Source organism: Apostichopus japonicus, chromosome 8, assembly GCF_037975245.1.
Source record: "Apostichopus japonicus isolate 1M-3 chromosome 8, ASM3797524v1, whole genome shotgun sequence".
Taxonomy (NCBI): Eukaryota; Metazoa; Echinodermata; class Holothuroidea; order Aspidochirotida; family Stichopodidae; genus Apostichopus; species Apostichopus japonicus.
This window is the reverse complement of record NC_092568.1, coordinates 2,185,559-2,203,736: the sequence shown is the minus strand read 5'-3', so window position 1 is coordinate 2,203,736 and position 18,178 is coordinate 2,185,559. Positions and strand designations below refer to the sequence as shown.

The window sequence follows — 18,178 nt, the reverse complement described above, 5'->3', positions numbered from 1 at the left end:
TTTGGGACGATATCCTTTTCTCGTTACCAAAGCCAATGTTAGTTTGAGACATATTTGGTATATTATCCCAGCCAGCATGCCCAGTTGGGGCCCAATTGGGTTTCACTCGGGCTGCCAAGTGGGCCCCAATTGGGCTTCCCAATTGGGGCCCATTCAGATTTGTCATTCCGTTCCACACAGGACCCAATTGGGCCAAACAGATTGGGGCCCACGAGTGGCCCAAACTGGTCCCAGTTGGGCGAGACTGATTGGGGCCCAAACCAATCCCATACGGGGACCAACCGGGCCAGCTGTATGGGGCCCACCTGGGACCCATTCTGGGCCCCAATCGTTTTGGCCCACACAGAACTTATACTGTGCCCAATCAGGCTAACTGCATGGGGCCCAAATGGGACCCATTTCGGGCCCAGTTGATTGGGCTTGACCCAAGTGAAACCCACACTGGGCCCAACTGGGCCAACTGTGTGGTCCAAATTTTAAGCCCAGCTGTTTCACTGTGTCCCTTAAAATAGTTCAGTTATCTACAGGTTTACCACCTCTCAGCATTCGGGAAAGTGGCTGAAGGCCAAGTTTCAATCACGACCATGGGATGGGGACGTAAAATAACAGCCCTGGGAGCATGCAGGAAGTGTTTGTAAAAGTCATAAGTTTGTCTCAGCGTGAAAGTGTAGTCGCCCCTATCATCCAAAGGACGAGAGAAGAGCTGGATATAGCTTGGTTGCACTTGTGTCCCACATATTATAGTAGGTTGTTGAATCAATAACACTTGAACCGTTCATGTACTGTCGTGGTACAGCAGAGATTAATTGCCTCAGAAACAAATCCAAATAAAAACAAATGTATTCATGTCTACATTCATTGAAATGTATTTTTCAAGAAGACAACAATGAAAACTAAACAATAATTCATAAACTCCATAATTACATTTTAATTTAAAGAAAAAATATGAAACTCTCAGAACTGAAACTATATGCATCCTAATTGGAGGGAGCATTTTGGCATTTGGAGAAAGAATAGAATGTCCAGGCAAACCCTGCAAATGTTAACGATGAGGGCAAGATGCTATATATTGCACATACTTTTGCATTGCAAATGCAATGCGAATGTTGCTCAGGGCCAACAGTATGTATCCTCTAGATCAAATGGAATCATAAAAACATGAACTCATTTAAAATCGCGACCGAAAGCGGAACTTTTACTTTTTCTGGCAAGGTGAGAATAAACATCTTCTATGTTTTATGACAAGATAATGACATAGGTAATAAAAAATATTGCTACAGTAAATCTGGAAAACACAAAAATATAAATGGATGGATGTACTCTAGAATAAAGAACATTGATGAGCAAGAATTAAGGTGTATAATCGTTTAATGTAGATACGACACAATGAAAAAGAATGGAATGGTTTAGTACTAAGCATAAAAATTCACATTAAAGGGCAAGTGTACTCAAAATGTGATTTATGTATGTTATCAAGCTTTAAAAATCATGCCAGTAGCTATCCATCCCATCTCTACACAGGGACGTAGCTAAGGCCTGATGATGGGGGGGGGGGGGTGTAGTGGCTGAAATTCCAACTGGATGGATTTTGGAGCCAGAAAATTCCAACTGCTGCCTTGTACCCCCCCCCCCCCCGTACTACTCATCAACATTACCATGTGGAATTATGCGGAATTATTTTTCGATACATCTGTACCACTGGCCCTCACTACACAGTAAGCAACTGAGTATAGTTATCTGCTTGAAGGCTACATAGACTACTGACTACAAAAGCTATGTTAATGTAACGAAAGGGAAAACTTTTTTTCAACAAATTATATTCGACGACATAGTGAATTACCAAAAAATACAGTGCTTTTTACTAACACGCTTAATATTATTTTCCTGGGGGGGGGGGGGGCTATTTATCACTCACATGAAACAATTTCAATTGTTCACTTCATTCCAGCTGAGAATTTGGAATGAAATGAACAATTAAACATTTTGCAGAAAAATGTTGAGTTGATGAGATACCATAAGTTGTTAATTAAACATTGTGCAGAAAATGTTTCAATTGCTCAGATGGAATGAAGTGAACAATTGAACATTTCGCAGCAACATTTCCAATTGACGAGATATGATAAGTTGTCAATTAAACATTTTGCAGAAAAATGTCCAATTGACGAGATATGATTAGTTTTCAATTAAACGTTTTCAGAAAATTTTTCAATTGCTCAGTTAAAGCAACTGAGCAATCCAACATTTTCTGATATTTGATAAGATTTTATTTTGCTATCTAAACAATAGACTGAAAAATGTCAATTTATGGGGCAAAGTTTTTCTTATGTTGATGGCACTTTTAAGCTTCCATAGATTAGCATTGAGTGTTTCAATTGTACATACCATAGTGCCAATGTAAGCTAGTGAACAGGGTCAACCCACCTAATAGCAAAATTAATACGTAAATTAACCAAATTGAAGCTGAACGTTGTACAGTAGTTCTAGGCATTTCTTTTAGAATATTCAAAATCATACAAAGTTTTGTTATGGTGGAGTATAAGGATCGCGAGACACAATTTCTCAATATGACAAGGAAAACGTGGTAAATATGACTGATTAAAGGTCAATTTTGACCGAAAATTTTAGGACACTCACAAATTACAAGAATATGTGAAAATTAGAGTGCGACAGTTGGAAAAATTGAGTGCGACAGAATATGAGCATTTGGAAAATTCCTAAGAAATATAATAGAACGGCAACACTAATATTTGATGACATCAGTTCCTTAGGTTTGTAGCAATTCCTATGTTTTAAATTGTTATTCATAGTCATATAAACATGCAAGTTATAACCCTATCCGTTCTAAAATGTTAACATGTTATGTCAGCACTTGGGATTTAGATGATGTTTACACAAAATTATTTATTTCACATGTAAGGAATGTGTGGAAACATATTATATATATTTCAAAGGGAAATATAATACTTTTAGTAATAGCCAGGTATTGACATGAAAAATATGGTGTGGCCATTCTACTCCTATTAAATAACAAACTGCAAACAGTCATATCTTGGTAACTGAACATGCTATGAATATGGAAATAGGGCTACCGATATGATTTTCAATGCTCTAAGTATCAGATAGGTGAACTACAGTTTGAATAAATGCCCCCTTTAATCTACAAAAATGTAAAAAAAGTTTGAACATGAAAAATACATATTTACGAATGTTGAAATTGTCTTGCGGTTGATGATTGAAACAACGGATGAATAGGTTGACTGCGTCCAATTGATTGTCGAGATCGTGTTGACAGGCCTTGAGTTGTTCAGTAGTGAGTATTGGCGAAAACAGCTGCCTACTTTCCCGGAACTTAACAAAGGAGGCTGTAGGAATAGTAATACAGGCAACAATAATGGGTGGGTGCTCTCGTTGAACAGCGTCCTTAAAATGTTGGAGATGTGAGATTAGCCAAGGAGCAGTAACTGGAGATTGACGGAGAACTCTGTGACCTGAAGAATTGCTGGCGAATTCCGTAAGGTTGTTAAATGCCTGCAGCACAGCGAAGAATGACCCAGTCGTTGGTAGGATAGTGACGTAGCTTATCTATGGTATACAGAAGCAAGTCTGCAACAGTGGCTCCTCTTCTAATTACAGTCTATGCTATGTACAGGTCCTTCAGGCCTATGATAGTGATCGAAAGAATATGCCGTTGAATCGGTTACAAAGAGAAAATTAATGCGTGGTGATCCACTACGAGACAGGTGTATTTGAAAACGAACAAGGAGACTTATCTATGAAAAGTTTATAATAATACACCAACCGCGATTGCATTGCAACTGTAAAAGTCTAAGTCTATGTAGACCGTAAGGATAGGCTGTCGCGAGTAATACACGAAATGACATGCCATTAGGTCTAGGCTAGTTGCCTGATAATGCTATAACTTATACTAGATTAAGGGTATTGTTAAACAAACCTCTGATCTAATAATTTGGATCAGTCCGCCTAGTAAAATTAAATGAAAAGTGGTCGGTCCTCCAATACACGAAAATACACACAGTGCACCGTCGCTCAGTCCAAGCTTAGATCGGTGGCGTGAGAATCTTTACGCCAAGCCGTGGTTGGAACTTCCAGAAGGTGGCGCGAAGTAGTAGTAGACTATAGGGCGCCTAGGCTTACCATCCTATGAACAGCAACCACGCTAGGCTACGCTGATAAACAATAATCACCTGCGACGCGGACAGGAGGTGATCGTTAGGCCAAGAGCTCGCGGAGCAGTAAATTACACGAGCGGGCAATGTCCGAACAAATATAGATATTAAGGGTTGAAGTTCCCGAGGTAAAGATATGCGTGTAGAGCTGTAATTAAGTATATTAATAAAGGTCAGCTGGTACTCGTAATAGTAATAATCCATATGTCGCGGAGGTCCCAAGCTAAGATGACGCATGTATTCCTCTGGTGAGTCCCTTAGAGTATTTTCCAAACGAGGAAACCCGTCACAGAAAGTTTACACTTCTGGAGATGAGGGTGCAAGGAAATAAAACTTGCTACAAATTCACCCAAATAAGTCACACCCTCACAGAAAAAAAAATTGTTCCAAAATACTCACCGAGTACCAACTCCTTTCGAGTGAATGATTGAATTATCAATTGTGAATTGAATTATTTCGATGGATTTCGTTGAATCATATCGGATTTCGGAAAGCGTTCTCGGTCATTTCTTTAGCTTTATTGTCGTAGAATGATCACGTGAGGGCATATGGAGCGCGATACGTATTGGTGGCAAAAAAACGCGCCTAATTCGGGAATCAGTGTTGCCAGTTGGCTTTGTCATAACGATAGTGCAGTGTGGTAATGAGATATATACATTGAAGTAGGTCAGCCGAAAGAGTGAAACCCAGGGGCGTACCGTACGGGGGGGGGGGGTGGGGGGTGTTCGTGAGTTCCTCGGTAAAATCAAATATACTGAGGACCTTCTTTCTTTTCTTTTTCTTTTCTTGTCAGTTTTTTCGGCTAACAATCTTACCAATTTAACATATTTTTCGCAGACTAACCTCATTTTTCGAGCGAGATTGCTAACAATCAATTTTGGTCGGTAAATTTGGGTCCGTACACCCCCCCCCCCCCCCCCACTCGACGCAGTCACAGAAAGCCCCTGGTGAAACCGTCTTGCTCCCGAATGGGCCCGAAGCGGGCCATACATGAGGGCCAACCTGATCAAAAATCGAGTCTGTCCCAATTGGGCCACTACGTTAATGAATTAACTGTTGTCAAGGATTGGTGGCCTAAGGAAGAACCTAAGCTTTCCAAAGCAAAAAAACAAGTATGTGTTGAACATCTCAATAATGTTTTGAAGTATGTTAACCAGAAGGGCCAAACTGTATTGTGCCCGAATGGGCACTGAGTGGGCTGGCCCTGGCCCAACCAGGCCCAATTCAACCGAGTGAAACCCAATTGGGCCCCAACTGGGCATGCTGGCTGGGTATGTTTAGTTTTTACCGGAAATTGAAGACCAATTAACTGAAAACAGCCACTTTATTATACTAACATAACGTCGTTAGTATGCGTTTGAGAGACACCTTTTATCAGAATCGAATATCAATGGTAAGTTAAGCACTAATTAGCGATCAATCACTGCAGAATATTGCTCTGATATTTTACCATCAGATGTTGATCAATGTATAGGCTACACACTGCAGAGTATGGGCAAACATATACAACACACAGCACCCGTCATTGTTTCGCACTAGCGCAAACTGAAACGCTCGGGGAAGTTTATCCATTTCGTCATAATTTGCCTCGATTCTTTCTACTATTCTCTATAATGACCGTTCCAGAAACCCTCCTCACAGCCCTACTCAAAACCCTTCTCACAACCCTACTCACAAATCCTTAGGGCGAAATTCTTTTCATTGATGTAAGGTGTTCATCTTCTTTGCAATGCGGATCCATTCTTGCACTGCAGTTGTCGGAAATCATTTCTCCTCCATGATCCCCCCCCCTCCATCCCCCTTCCCTCAATTTCATCTACAAAGGGACCATACTTGTATCCATGTATGTTTCCCACTATCACTGCCTGGCAGGCTGAGAGGTTAATCAAAGTCCTACCTGATATAATTCGCTGTTTGAGGAAAAAAACTGAAGATCGTTTAGATATAAATTGTGTAGGATATTGGATATTGTTATTGATACGTTACACGCATTGTTTGAAAGGACGCGTCTTGAAAAGTAATAGAGGTGCAGGTATATTATATTTAATACAGATGACCATCGCAAGTACAACCTGTTGAAATTACAAGAGGTCACTTCCATCTGTAACCTATAACACAATTTCGAAAAGTTAATTTAGCTTGCCTTTTTTTTTCTTTCTTTCTTGTGGCCATATTTATATGAGGTTAGTATGAATGATGTCGCCAGAAAGACGTTGCTTAAATTTAACTTTACAGATGTATATATATGGATTTAATGAATCTGCAATACCTGTATTATTCTATAGTATTGTGTGTGATGTAGGTTACTTCAGAAAAATGTATGAACCAACGAATATCACCTGCAAATAACATCGACACTAGAAAATTGCCTTAGTTGGAGAAAATTAATTTCTATACTATTTCTTTTTTGTTCAATTCTATACTAATTTGACTAATCCTTCACGGGGTTGATAGATAAGTTTGTGATGAATCTCTTCTCAGACGGCTTTTCATTCATTGTTTCCGGTAGGAGGATTATGCAAGTCTATTCATTACATGATCGGAGACATATATTTTTGCTTGAACACACAGCGCCGTAATTAATTTCCATGACTAATTCCACTCTGTTATTGTTCGCTTTTTTTATATATATATATTTTTTTTACGTTTCATATGCACATGCGAGTGTGTCGGCAGTTTATCGTGGTAAAGTCATTTCGAAATCATACATTAGCGCGGTCAGACGGAAACTAATAATTCATCACTTTTAATTCATTAGAATAGTAAGAGACTTCAATTTTTTTTTTGGCCATCTTTTATTCAAACTTTGAATTTAATGTACAATTTTGTTTTCCATTAACATCTAAAATTTTATACAACAATTCGTCTTGCTTAAAATGAATCACGTGGTCTTCAGATAAAACTAATTTAGAATTTTCTCACTGAGTTGCTATATTCCACACACAACAATACGTCTACTGCTGGTCTGAAAACCAAAGCAAACCGCCCTTCAACTGTCATACCGTTTTGAAGGAAATGTAATTTTCTTGATGTCACCGTGCATATGTCTTACAGTCAGGGCCGTAAATACAAGGGGGGGGGGGGGTACTGGACGTGTCACATGCCCCGTTTTACGTGGGGGAAAGTCAGGAGTGGGTCTCAAATCAGTCGGTTTCATTCCGGTAACTAAATCATCGTGGTATTCAATCAATCAATAAAAGATTGTCAGAACAAGAATGATTGTATATATATATATATATATATATATATATATATATATATATATAGAATATATAAGAAACTTTCGAAAAATTGCAAATTGAGACACTGGATTTTATGTCCCAAGATATGATGTAAACAATTATACAGTATGATCGTATTTCAAAGGAGATACATACCCACGTCGTGGAAGTAAACATTTCAGAGAAGTGAGAAACATGACTTATGTTTTTTAAGAAATCATAAAATACTTGGTACATTCTCTTAAAGATATTTGAGAAGGCAATAATGGCATGTTATTCCAAAACGACACATACAGACATGGGGAGAAAGGAAATATGATCACCTATTTTCCTATTTTTCCGGTGTAACACACTTAAAGGGATAACGAATAAATAACATTCAATGCATCATTTAAAGTTGGTCAACCTATTTACAGCAGCGTCAGTGTACCTCAAGAATTACACTGAACGCATGCACAGTCAAACCAGTATATCCATATTTGCGCTCATGATGAGGGGGGGGGGCTTCCCCCATGAAGATGCTTGTTCCCCAAAGTACCCCCTCCCAACTCACATCGAGAGGTTAAATAAAACTGAAACATTCTCCATTACGTCTACATTTCCCAGATTTGGGTAAAGGTTACAGGCTAACAAATTGCTCCAACTTCGAAGCTCCTTAGATGGACCAGCGCTTAATTTAAAATAGCTGCAAGAGAACTATCTGAAAGGACTGCGGACCCCCCGCCAGAGCATAGAATACCTTCCATAGTTGAACTGATCTCTATCACGTTTCTAATGGCGCTTCAAACTCTCTACGAGAGAGTAAGAAATATCTGGAAACGCTTGACCTCCGGGGTTTCGCCCCTGGATCCATCTAGGGGCCCTGGGATACATTCTAGAGAAATGTAAGATGATTGCTCGGCTTTCTGATATATATTTGGGCTCCAAAATCCGCCAAGGAGACAAACAAGTACTATCTAAAATTATACAGTTTCTAGAGGACCCTCAGCACTGACTTATTAATAACAGTACATACAGTCTGCTATAATTTTAAAGAAAGTTACCGTTTGTTGCTTTATTTTTACGAATCTTTACTCAGCTTAGTCATTGCATTCTATCGCAAAAGAGCTGGTCAGTCTCGATATCGATCAGCATCCCTCTTGTAAATGGTCAGTGTACGCCCCCTGATTATATGACATTAAAGTTTTGTCACACATCTGAATTTCATGCAAAAATTATAATCTTAAGAAGTAAAAAGTTGGTTCACCGATGGCGCATTCGATAGGAGGGGAAATGACATGTGCCCCTAAATTTGCCTGCGATGTGCACTTTATCTACAGGTGCGTGTTTGCACTTCCATAACCTCCTCCATCCCAATTGGGATGAGTTAACTCATTGCTTGCCCTCACTTTGCTTCCCACCCTCACCCCACTCTGAAAATTCTGATGCCGCACTGTATATTCTAATATAAGGGGAAGGGGGGGGGGGAGAGAAGGAAACACTGCAGTAAGTAATTTGGCCCTTTTCGTATTATCAATCATCTTGCTTCTTGAAAAGCACGTCAGGTAGGACGCAATCTCCTAGATTATCTTCCATAATCTGTGGAATGTGGAATTTGTCGATCTCAGCACAATCAGCACGATCGTTTTTCATATTGGCCAGCTTGATATATTAAAACGACAATGAAACTCCATCTATATAATGAGATGACCAACTACACTACACGCTTATGATATATGTAACTAATATGCCTATCATGCCTATCGAAGCAAAGCGAACAGCTGAAAATTCTTTAACTGTCAAAATAAAAAGCCATCAATCAATGCTGGACATAAGCCAATTCCCAATGGTATTATCTCATAAACCAATAAACGCACAAGTGAACGGTCAATGCAAGTACACATATATGAGGCAACTTCTAGGAAGTCTACCATGTCTATAGTTCATCTAATTTGAGACGATCTCTTTTGACCGCAAGAGTATAGTGCTTTGAATTAAAGCGTTTCTATAAACAATGACAGATTTTTTTTAGAAAATATAAACTAACGCACCAACACTTGCTAAGCGCTAAGCCTTTCATTTTAAGCAACAATGGCGTGCGCAGATTTCGAATTCAAAATTCCTTGCGACTGATTTAGGAAGCGGCCTGAACCGTTATGGAATAGAAGGACCAGAGGCGAGCGAATCAAGGATTTTGTAAAGGATGGGTGTTGTCCTGGAAACATTTCAATGCGACTACCAATATAAACGTCTAATAGGAATATTCTGACGCGTAGTTGTGGACAGTGGCGGCGGAACGGGGGAAAATGTTGAAATGAAAAAGTTGAGGGGGCAAATGCATGATAAGCCCCCCCCCCCCCAATATCTACCAAGGCTCCGAAACGTGCATCTGCCATTTTTCAATGCATACTTGTCGATCTGTCCGATGCACACGTGTACACTATATATAGGTGTAATAATTTTAGTAAATGCTGGGGGTACATGCATTCGTGACAGTGCTTGGTTCATAGAAATTTGCAACTGCAAATGGTTTCACACCCATTTGTTGACATTAAGAAATGCTTTCCGTTTTTTCTTATGACATTTATTTAATTATTGCATTTAATTGCAAGTAGTAATTTACTACACTCAAAAACGTCTTTGCGAGTACACTACGAGTAATAGCTACTCTCTTAAAACACCATCGAATATACAAATCTGAGAAATTGTAGGCTTGAGACCCATATTTTAGGGCTAGGTATTCGCAGCATAAAACACTCGGGAAGTGCCGTTTCCGGCCATCTGGGGGTTTGAAAAACCCAAAAACCGATGGTGGCGCTCCGCTTAGATAGTCTCCACACATTAGCCCCCCCCCCCCCAATAATTTTCCCGTTCCGCCGCGCCTGGTTGTGGTCTAATTCTTCCCTGGTTGAATATTTGCTTTTTAAATGCCACGAGTGAACCATTTCCCCCGACCGACGATGGGGGTGTGGGGGCATGGTCCCGACCACCTTGGGCACGTCAGTGATCATCAGGGCGGATCCATGATTAATAAACGGATAAATGCGGCTCTGGGTCGTTGCAGCTGACGCCCCATGTAAGGGAGTCTGGGTGTATCCTCCCCACAGAAGAGAAATACAACTATGCGAATAATTATTGTTTCGAGAGGCTGTGGACCCTAGAACCTCTCTGGGACAAAGGTGGTTTTCCTTTTCAGTGTGTCAGTTCTTTATTAGTAAAATTATGAATATGCAGCCTGGCATATCACGAGTTACAAAGAAGAGATTGAACTTTGGCTTGAAGAGAAGCAGATAAAGTGTCGCCATTGTAAAGGACCAATTGCCACCGCGCAAATCTGCAGTACTTTCTGGGTGTCATTTTCCTGGCCATGAATATTTTCTAGGGCAATAAAGTCTAGTGTCTTCTTTCCCTATTGTGGAGTAATTACTTTCCCTTTTTCATAGAAGGAAGAATTTCTCTAGGGAAGGAAGGAAATTGAGGGTTCCATCTGGGGATGGGGTAGAGGGTACAAGCTTCGAGAGCTAGTGGGACATAGTACTCTGATTTGAGGTGGCAAACCATAAAGTTACACCAACAAAATGGGTATTCTGTGCTTTCATCTATGTCTCAAATTCCGTATTGTAAAGTTGGTCTGACTTATAAAAAAAAGACCCCTTTTTCATTACCGTTAATTTCATGTTCCATAGCTGGGCAATTTCTTTTCTTCTAATTGACAAGGAGCACTTCTAATTGACAAAAAAAGGACTTTTTGAGGTTTCCACAAAAGGAGGGGAAAGTTTGCCTCCCTCATCACATCTCCCCCCCCCCACACACACACACACACCCAGCTGCACCACCCCTGAATTCCTCTAGCCCAGACAAGGTTTACACGAGTCTTCAATTTCGCTAGTAAGTTTCCTAATTCTAACAATTTAGTATAATGCTTAGGCCTAGCTTTTGCTTTGTTTTCCTCAAAGACTTCTGAAATTTTAACATGAGAAGGGGACTTGGCGACACTGTATAGATTGCCACAAAACGAAAAACCACAGCAGCTATTGGAAATATGTTTAAATAAACATTTCATATATTTGTATTTTGCATTAAATATTACAATGTAAGTATGAAAATAAAACACACTGTCAGTAATCCTTTTCATGAAATGAATATTTTTGTTAGTCCCAGAAATGATTACCCTGCAGCTTTCTTAAAAATGTTTTAAGAAATATAAAACTTTCTTCTCTATTATAGCGATCTTAATTATTTCAAAAATTATGTAATGTTTAATTTCTATAGCTAATTAGGCATATGCAACTTCCCATCTGATTCATCCACCCAGTTGGGACAATTTTTTTTTCTATACTGCAATATTCCATGTTCCCCTTTAAACCACTTGATTGAATAACAAGTTTCTATCAGATAAAGGTTAGAAATTGTTCATACTGTCCATGCATACGAATGATTTGGGAAGAGAATTTACAGTGGTATTAGCATAGGAAAATTGATAGAACTGGCTGGACTCATCCAAGTAATTAATGCGGTCGTTATATATTACAAAGTATTTCTTTAGTATCTCAGAAAAAAAATGCAATTACACCTGTAGTCCACTACACCAGTAAACAAATATATCTGTTTGTGCCTTGGTGCTTATATGCAAATACAAAGATCATGCATATGTACATATCATCAAAAGCAAGTTACATTGAGGTTGAAAATACCAAACGTAATTAAGACAAGAATTCCAACAGCGGTTCCCTCAAGTAAATATAAAAGAGAATATAAAATAGACCGACAGTGCTTGAGCTCTTTTAAATAATGCTTTGTTTAAAGTCTCAATGTAATCAATATTATAGTCCTTTGATTGGTGATCTATTGCTTCAGAGCTCAGCAGCACTGCTGGGGTTTTGCGTACAAATGAACTATGCAGTGTCTGAACAAATTCTATCAGCCGTTTCAACCACTTTTAGAACCTTCTATTTAGTGAGGTCTCCCATCCATGAGTTCTTAATTGATTTACTAGTACAAATGATATGTGGAATTTCTCCTTTCCCAAATATGGTGTCGTGGGGTCCTCATTGGCCTGATACGGCAAAGATGAAAATATAATCAGCCCAGATTATTTTTAATATGTAAATAATGATAGCTAGATGCAGCATTTATCATAGAGTTTTAATAGCAGTAGATTATTCATGGTACAGTACTTACATCTAATGCAACAAATGACCAGCTCTCTCTCTCTCTCACACATTAAAAGACATTATTCGATAGTTGTGAACCAGGAAATGCTATGTTGTTCAAGAACATGGAATGCCCTTTAACTGGGATAATTAATAAATATGTTGAGTGATACTATTTAAATCATTTGTTTGCAGGTTTCCTCGATAAAACTAAGAAATGATTGGATGAGTACTTCAGCTTATACTCCTCTGGTTGATCACAATATTTCCTGATGCAGTCCACAAATCTGGAAAGCAGACAGAAAGGTGTCCAGTGAAAATTTGAAAAATGAAAAATTGTAAAAGTGTAATGAAGAATGCAATGAAGACTAACACTAGCATAATGAGCTCACCCACAGCCACTTCTATTACTCATTAAATGATAGGAACCTTGAAGTATTTGTGATTAAAAAAAGAGTCTTCATCTAAAATTTAAAATCGCTTGAAAAGCCCTCTAACAGCTGATTGGTTTATTTAGACAGAATCTTACACTTTTCAAAAAAAACTTTAATTCAACAATGATAAAAAGTAAGTCTTACATCTTTCCCCCCTCCCCCCTCCCCACCCTTTCCCCCTCCCCACCCACAAACCCTCCCAGAAAAGCCAAACTAACCCCACCTAGAAGGCTCTCTTGCACATATGCAAAATGCTTGTGTCCATGCCCTTTTGGACAAACCTATCACAAAATGAAAACAGTATGACCATATATATATATATGCTTTCTCACAAAGTGACTCAATTATCAAGAAAATCGTTTATATATTATTAGTTAAGTTAACATTCTGAGGAGATTTGCAAACGGTTCTCATCATGACCCCCCCCCCCCCCCTTATTTCAGTACATTCACTCCCTTCCTTCTGTAATCCCTGAACCGTTTAGTCCCATCTGTATGTTTCTTAATTGCTATTTGGTAAGCGGAGAAAGACTCAATCAGTCCAAAGACTCCTTCAGCATTCATTTCCTGGTACTTTACCTCATCGACGTACCTGTTATCCAAAAAATAATCAAAGTGACACGAGAAACACAAATATTTCGCACAAAGACCATGACATGGACTCGACCTAAAAAAAAAAAAAATTTAAATTCATCTTCTCAACTAATAATTGATTTGTTTCTCAAGTTGGATTTGATCATTATGCTAATATATATCTTGTCGATATACTTAACTTACACCTGCACATCATCACTATTCAAGTAATGTGGTCCGTCAAAGATCGAATGCAGTGGTGAATATATTTACCGGGTGAGAATCTATTTGAACTCTGTTGCCATACAACGTGGCTGCTTCAGTCAAATTTTCTTTTCTTCTCCTATTTTTGTATTGCTTGTTCTTTTTTATTTGTATTGCTTGCTCTTTTTTTTTATAGATGGTGCTAAGCCAATAATAAACAAAAGGAAGCAAAATGCCTCAAAAAGGATTAATTCTACAAAATTCTAATGTCTCGAATAAGGTTATTCTGTCTGGGTACTTTACGGAAAATGCATTGGAAAGTTTACTCTTTACATGACAAAAACTTGAGAAAATTCTATATAATTTGTAACTTTAATGGTGTCAAAAAAATTCCCCTTTTTAGACATTAAGTGCTGTTTTTGTTTCAAAATGTTATGATTTCAACATCACTTTTCTATAAAACGCTGTGTAATATTTCCGAGTTGCTATAAAAAGTTGCAGAGATCAGTAACAGTGTCTGTACATACAATGCCTTAGTATTTTCACTATTTTACTAAAAAAGAAAGACTATATTCCTCCCTTACAATGATTTTTGACTAGGAATTAACGAACTTTATACCATGTGCCTTATCAATTAAACATCACACTGGTATACTATGACAGGCATAACCTCATTTATATATACAGATCAGGTGTTATTTTTACATAATCTACTTTAATCAGTGAACAGATGAGGCATGACAGAAAACAACATAACTGGAACTGAGGCAAATGATCATTTGCCGGGGGTTAATCTCTCAGCGTCTGATGATGAATTGCAGAATTGAAGCTTCATGGTCTGATTAAGGACATGATCTGTCATCACATGTACCTTGTTTGTTATTAAGTAACTATCAACACCAAAACAAATTGAAATATGTAAAAGTGCTAAAAAAAAAGTAAGTTATATCTGACATACCTTCTTGCTGAATTAGGTGAACTGTAAGGGAAATAACTTTGCCGCACTTTCTAAGGCGGATAGATCTACATGTCACGTACGAAATTCATCCAAACTTTTGAAAACTTTTGAATCTATCCAATTAAAAGATTTTCAGACTTTGACCTCTTCTGAGGTCAAATGACCTTTGACCTTTTCAAATATGAATAGTTTAATTGTACTCACTTATTTGGATCCACATAACAAGTTTTGCCTTTGGACAGGAATAACAAAACAATAAAACATTTTACATTCCACACATTTATCTTATTTCAGATACCTTCAAACTAAGATACGAATGCTGATAGAGGCTATGACATGTAATTATTCGTTCAAGTTGTTGTCATGGCGACAGAAATAAAATGTAGTAAGGAAACCAAAGGAATTGTAGACTGACAGCACCAAGCTTATTCCCTTCTATACTTTGTTCAGGGGACATAAAAGCATCACTCCTATACCTTTTATTGTCAGTGAAGGGCAACGGTAAGTCCTTATAGGCACTGTATATCAAATTAATCTTTTCTGACCAGTATGGCATAATCCAGTCATTAATCTGTGGATGAAACATTGTAGATTAAGTACTTTCAAAATGGAATGACATATAACCTAGGTATAAGAGGTCAAAATAAAACAGACGATATAACTCAGAAAAGACATCAACTGAAACACTTATTCAACACACGTTGTACTAATACAATTGCACACCAGACTCTAGGAAATAGCATCACTAATATGTTAAAAAGTTAATACAAGGGTAAATCATGCTCAAAGTTCTATGAGCAGTCTTACTGTAATCTAATAACCTTTAATATGTCAAAATTTGAGGCCAACACCAAAATTTAATATTAACCATTCATTAATTCCTCACCTCTTGCACAATATCTTGTAGTTGAGTCTCCAATTCTGATTGGTCGTCTGTGACGTGAACGGTGTTTGAATGATAGCCATAGGCCGCCAAACAGCCGCCTGGCTTCAATATTCTGTCCAACTCTTTGTACAAGACATCCAAGTCCATCCAATGAATGGATTGTGCACATGTTATGAGATCCACGGAGCCATCTTGAATAGAACCAAGACTGCTCTCATCTCCACATCTTCTCGATTAATGAAATGATCGAGAAGGTGAAATGACGAAAGTACAGTAACAATATAAATAACAACAAAGTTACATTGTGTATTAATTCACAGAGCTGAACAGGCAACCTCAATTAACCAGGACTTTCACTTCATTTTCATATACCTTGGACCAGTCAAGAAATTTTGTTTTATTATCACTACTATAAATGGCTGGATTTCTTTGAAGGTTGTCCAAGAAGATCAATGAATTAATGTCAGTTAGGGAATAATTTAGTGTTCAAATTTTGTGGAGCAGTTTTGAAAGCTTTGAACTGTCTCTTTACATCTTTGCACTTGTATAGCAATATGTCTAGTTTGCGATGCAAAATCGGATAACAATTTTCCCCCGTAGTTTTGGTTGATTATGTTTACTGTGAACATGTACTAAGAACAACTGCAATGGGTACTTTCAGTTGTGTGCATGAATGAATTAATCACTCCTCTCAAATCGTGGATCATCCCCAGTGGGATGTATGTGTAACAGAGTTGCATCAGTAACAGGTAGGCTAGTAACGAAAGTAAATTGACTGCTCTGTATGATATCACCAACCACTCACACTTATTTGAAATACCCACGTGGTAGTCCATGAATCTCTTACGGATGATTCCATTATTTTCAGGGGAACTGTTTTCTCCTTTCTTCAATTAACCCAATTAACCTGTCAATATATCCCCCAATTCACACTTCATGTTAATGTCCAATAACCTTCTAAGCTGTAGTCCTTCCACCTTCAGCATGAGTTGATTACTGCCAAGGGGAAAAGTCTTCTTTCTCTCCTACCCATTGACATATATTCGCAATAAGCCAAAATATTATTTCAGAGTTAAATTTCATTTCCTTGGAGACTGGAGTAGCTTAAGTTGCAATTATAACGGAACATTCACATAAGCTGCTTTCTTACCTGAACGACACATTGGTTAAAGTGGATGATCCCTGAGCTGCTTTAATCTGTTCTTCACTACAGTCCATGCCAATGACTTCTTTGAAGTGAGAGGCAAGAAGATGAGCTGATTGACCTGATCCACAGCCCAGATCCAACGCAAGTTGATATGGAGGAGGACACTATAAGATAACAATGAATCTAAAGCATTATTTGCTCAAAGTTCTCAGATAACATGTGTGAGTGATGTTTCCATGTATGTAATGTTCTACTAGGCACTTGCAGAGCTGGGCAACACATCCCATAAGATCAAAATATAAATGTATGGGAAACACCTGGCTGTGATCAATGGTCTAGCTGTTGGGGGGGGGGGGGGATCCAGCTTGATTCACACTAGTTAATATATCTGATTAGCTGCCTTGCATGCATTTAACTAAGTGAATCAGAACTGTCCCAAAATGTCTAGTTCCAGAAAGATAGGTAATAATAAGAGTACCATGATTCTCCTGTACATTGCAAATCTCCTTCTGTCAAGTGTCATGCACCTTCTGAGCAGTTTCATCCTCCTCAATTACGATTGATAATTAGGCATTATTTTTGTTTACTTTTACTTTTTAGACTAAGATAGGCCTATGACAACACCAATCAATATAATATTCACAACTATCTTTACCTGCTCTTGTAGAAATGTCATAAATTTTTCAACAATATTGTAGCCCTCATACTTTGGTCTGTATCTTTGGTATGTAACTGAATGGTCTTTTCCTTGGAACAATCTGGTGTCTTCCTGATGAGATGACATTTCCTCACTGTGATAGGTCCTTGTAGTGTGTTAGATGCAGGCTGACCTACAACTCTGCTTAAACAGGATACAAGTGTATAAACATTAGCAATAAAATAGCTAAGTGAACCATTTTCCCGCAAAATTTTAAAGATTTCCTCCTCCTGTTTTTCTTGGTCACTTGGTCTCAGGCAGTCCCCTTAACCTTCGTAGCAGGTGTGGATATGTACCATATTCTAATGGTGGTATTACTGATACAGTTAACCGGTGCAGGAGTAATACACGTCCGCTGTGCCGGCAAGCAGTCCTGGGGCGTCGGCCTGATACGCCTTACAGATTTTCAAAGATTTCACTGATGTATTACTTTTCTCAAATACTGCCTTTCATGTTATCGCACAACCAGTTGACATTCAGAGAGTTAAAAATGGAATTGGAAAAATAATCTGACCATTGCCAATTTTCACATAGGCATCTCTTTGTCAAGAAGATCGATCAGTGTGGATGCAAATCAAACGTCGTTTATATATATACCTACATGTCGAAGAATATAGATTTATAGAATATATATTGTTGAGAGGCCAATGAAAGTTTTGAAAAGCGAAGATGGAAAAAGTGGAGTGGGGGAAGCATAAAATATCCCTGTGTGCTGCATGTTCATAAGTGTAGGACTAAAG

The 18,178-nt window shown here is 38.3% G+C and overlaps 1 protein-coding gene and 1 long non-coding RNA gene across 3 annotated transcripts; both read right to left on the bottom strand.

Moving 5' to 3' along the window:
- Positions 1-890: 890 nt before the first annotated feature.
- LOC139971529 (uncharacterized) lies at positions 891-5,460 on the bottom strand. The gene is made up of 2 exons (XR_011794414.1): positions 3,953-5,460; positions 891-3,362 (listed from the first exon to the last, which is right to left on the bottom strand). It is a non-coding gene; the product is annotated as an uncharacterized lncRNA (long non-coding RNA).
- Positions 5,461-11,512: 6,052 nt separating this feature from the next.
- LOC139970383 (putative methyltransferase DDB_G0268948) lies at positions 11,513-17,680 on the bottom strand. Of its 2 annotated transcripts, XM_071976025.1 has the most exons (6): positions 17,397-17,667; positions 16,745-16,905; positions 15,595-15,820; positions 15,185-15,279; positions 13,431-13,565; positions 11,513-12,827 (listed from the first exon to the last, which is right to left on the bottom strand). In XM_071976025.1, the coding sequence occupies exons 1-6, from the start codon at positions 17,523-17,525 to the stop codon at positions 12,722-12,724; spliced, it is 852 nt and encodes a 283-aa protein (XP_071832126.1). In that variant the 5' UTR covers positions 17,526-17,667; the 3' UTR covers positions 11,513-12,721. The 2 variants fall into 2 exon arrangements, 1 of the variants encoding a protein (XP_071832126.1); XR_011794134.1 differs by lacking the exon at positions 11,513-12,827 and having other exon boundaries at positions 13,438-13,565; positions 14,913-15,279; positions 17,397-17,680.
- Between the last annotated feature and the right edge of the window lie 498 nt (positions 17,681-18,178).

Coding starts and splice junctions, on each gene's coding strand:
- LOC139970383 (XM_071976025.1), bottom strand. CDS start 17,525: ATGTCATCTCATCAGGAAGACACCAGATTGTTCCAAGGAAAAGACCAT. Junction 16,906..17,396: donor TGACATTTCTACAAGAGCAG/GTAAAGATAGTT, acceptor GTTATCTTATAG/TGTCCTCCTCCATATCAACT. Junction 15,280..15,594: donor TACAAGATATTGTGCAAGAG/GTGAGGAATTAA, acceptor TTTCATCCACAG/ATTAATGACTGGATTATGCC.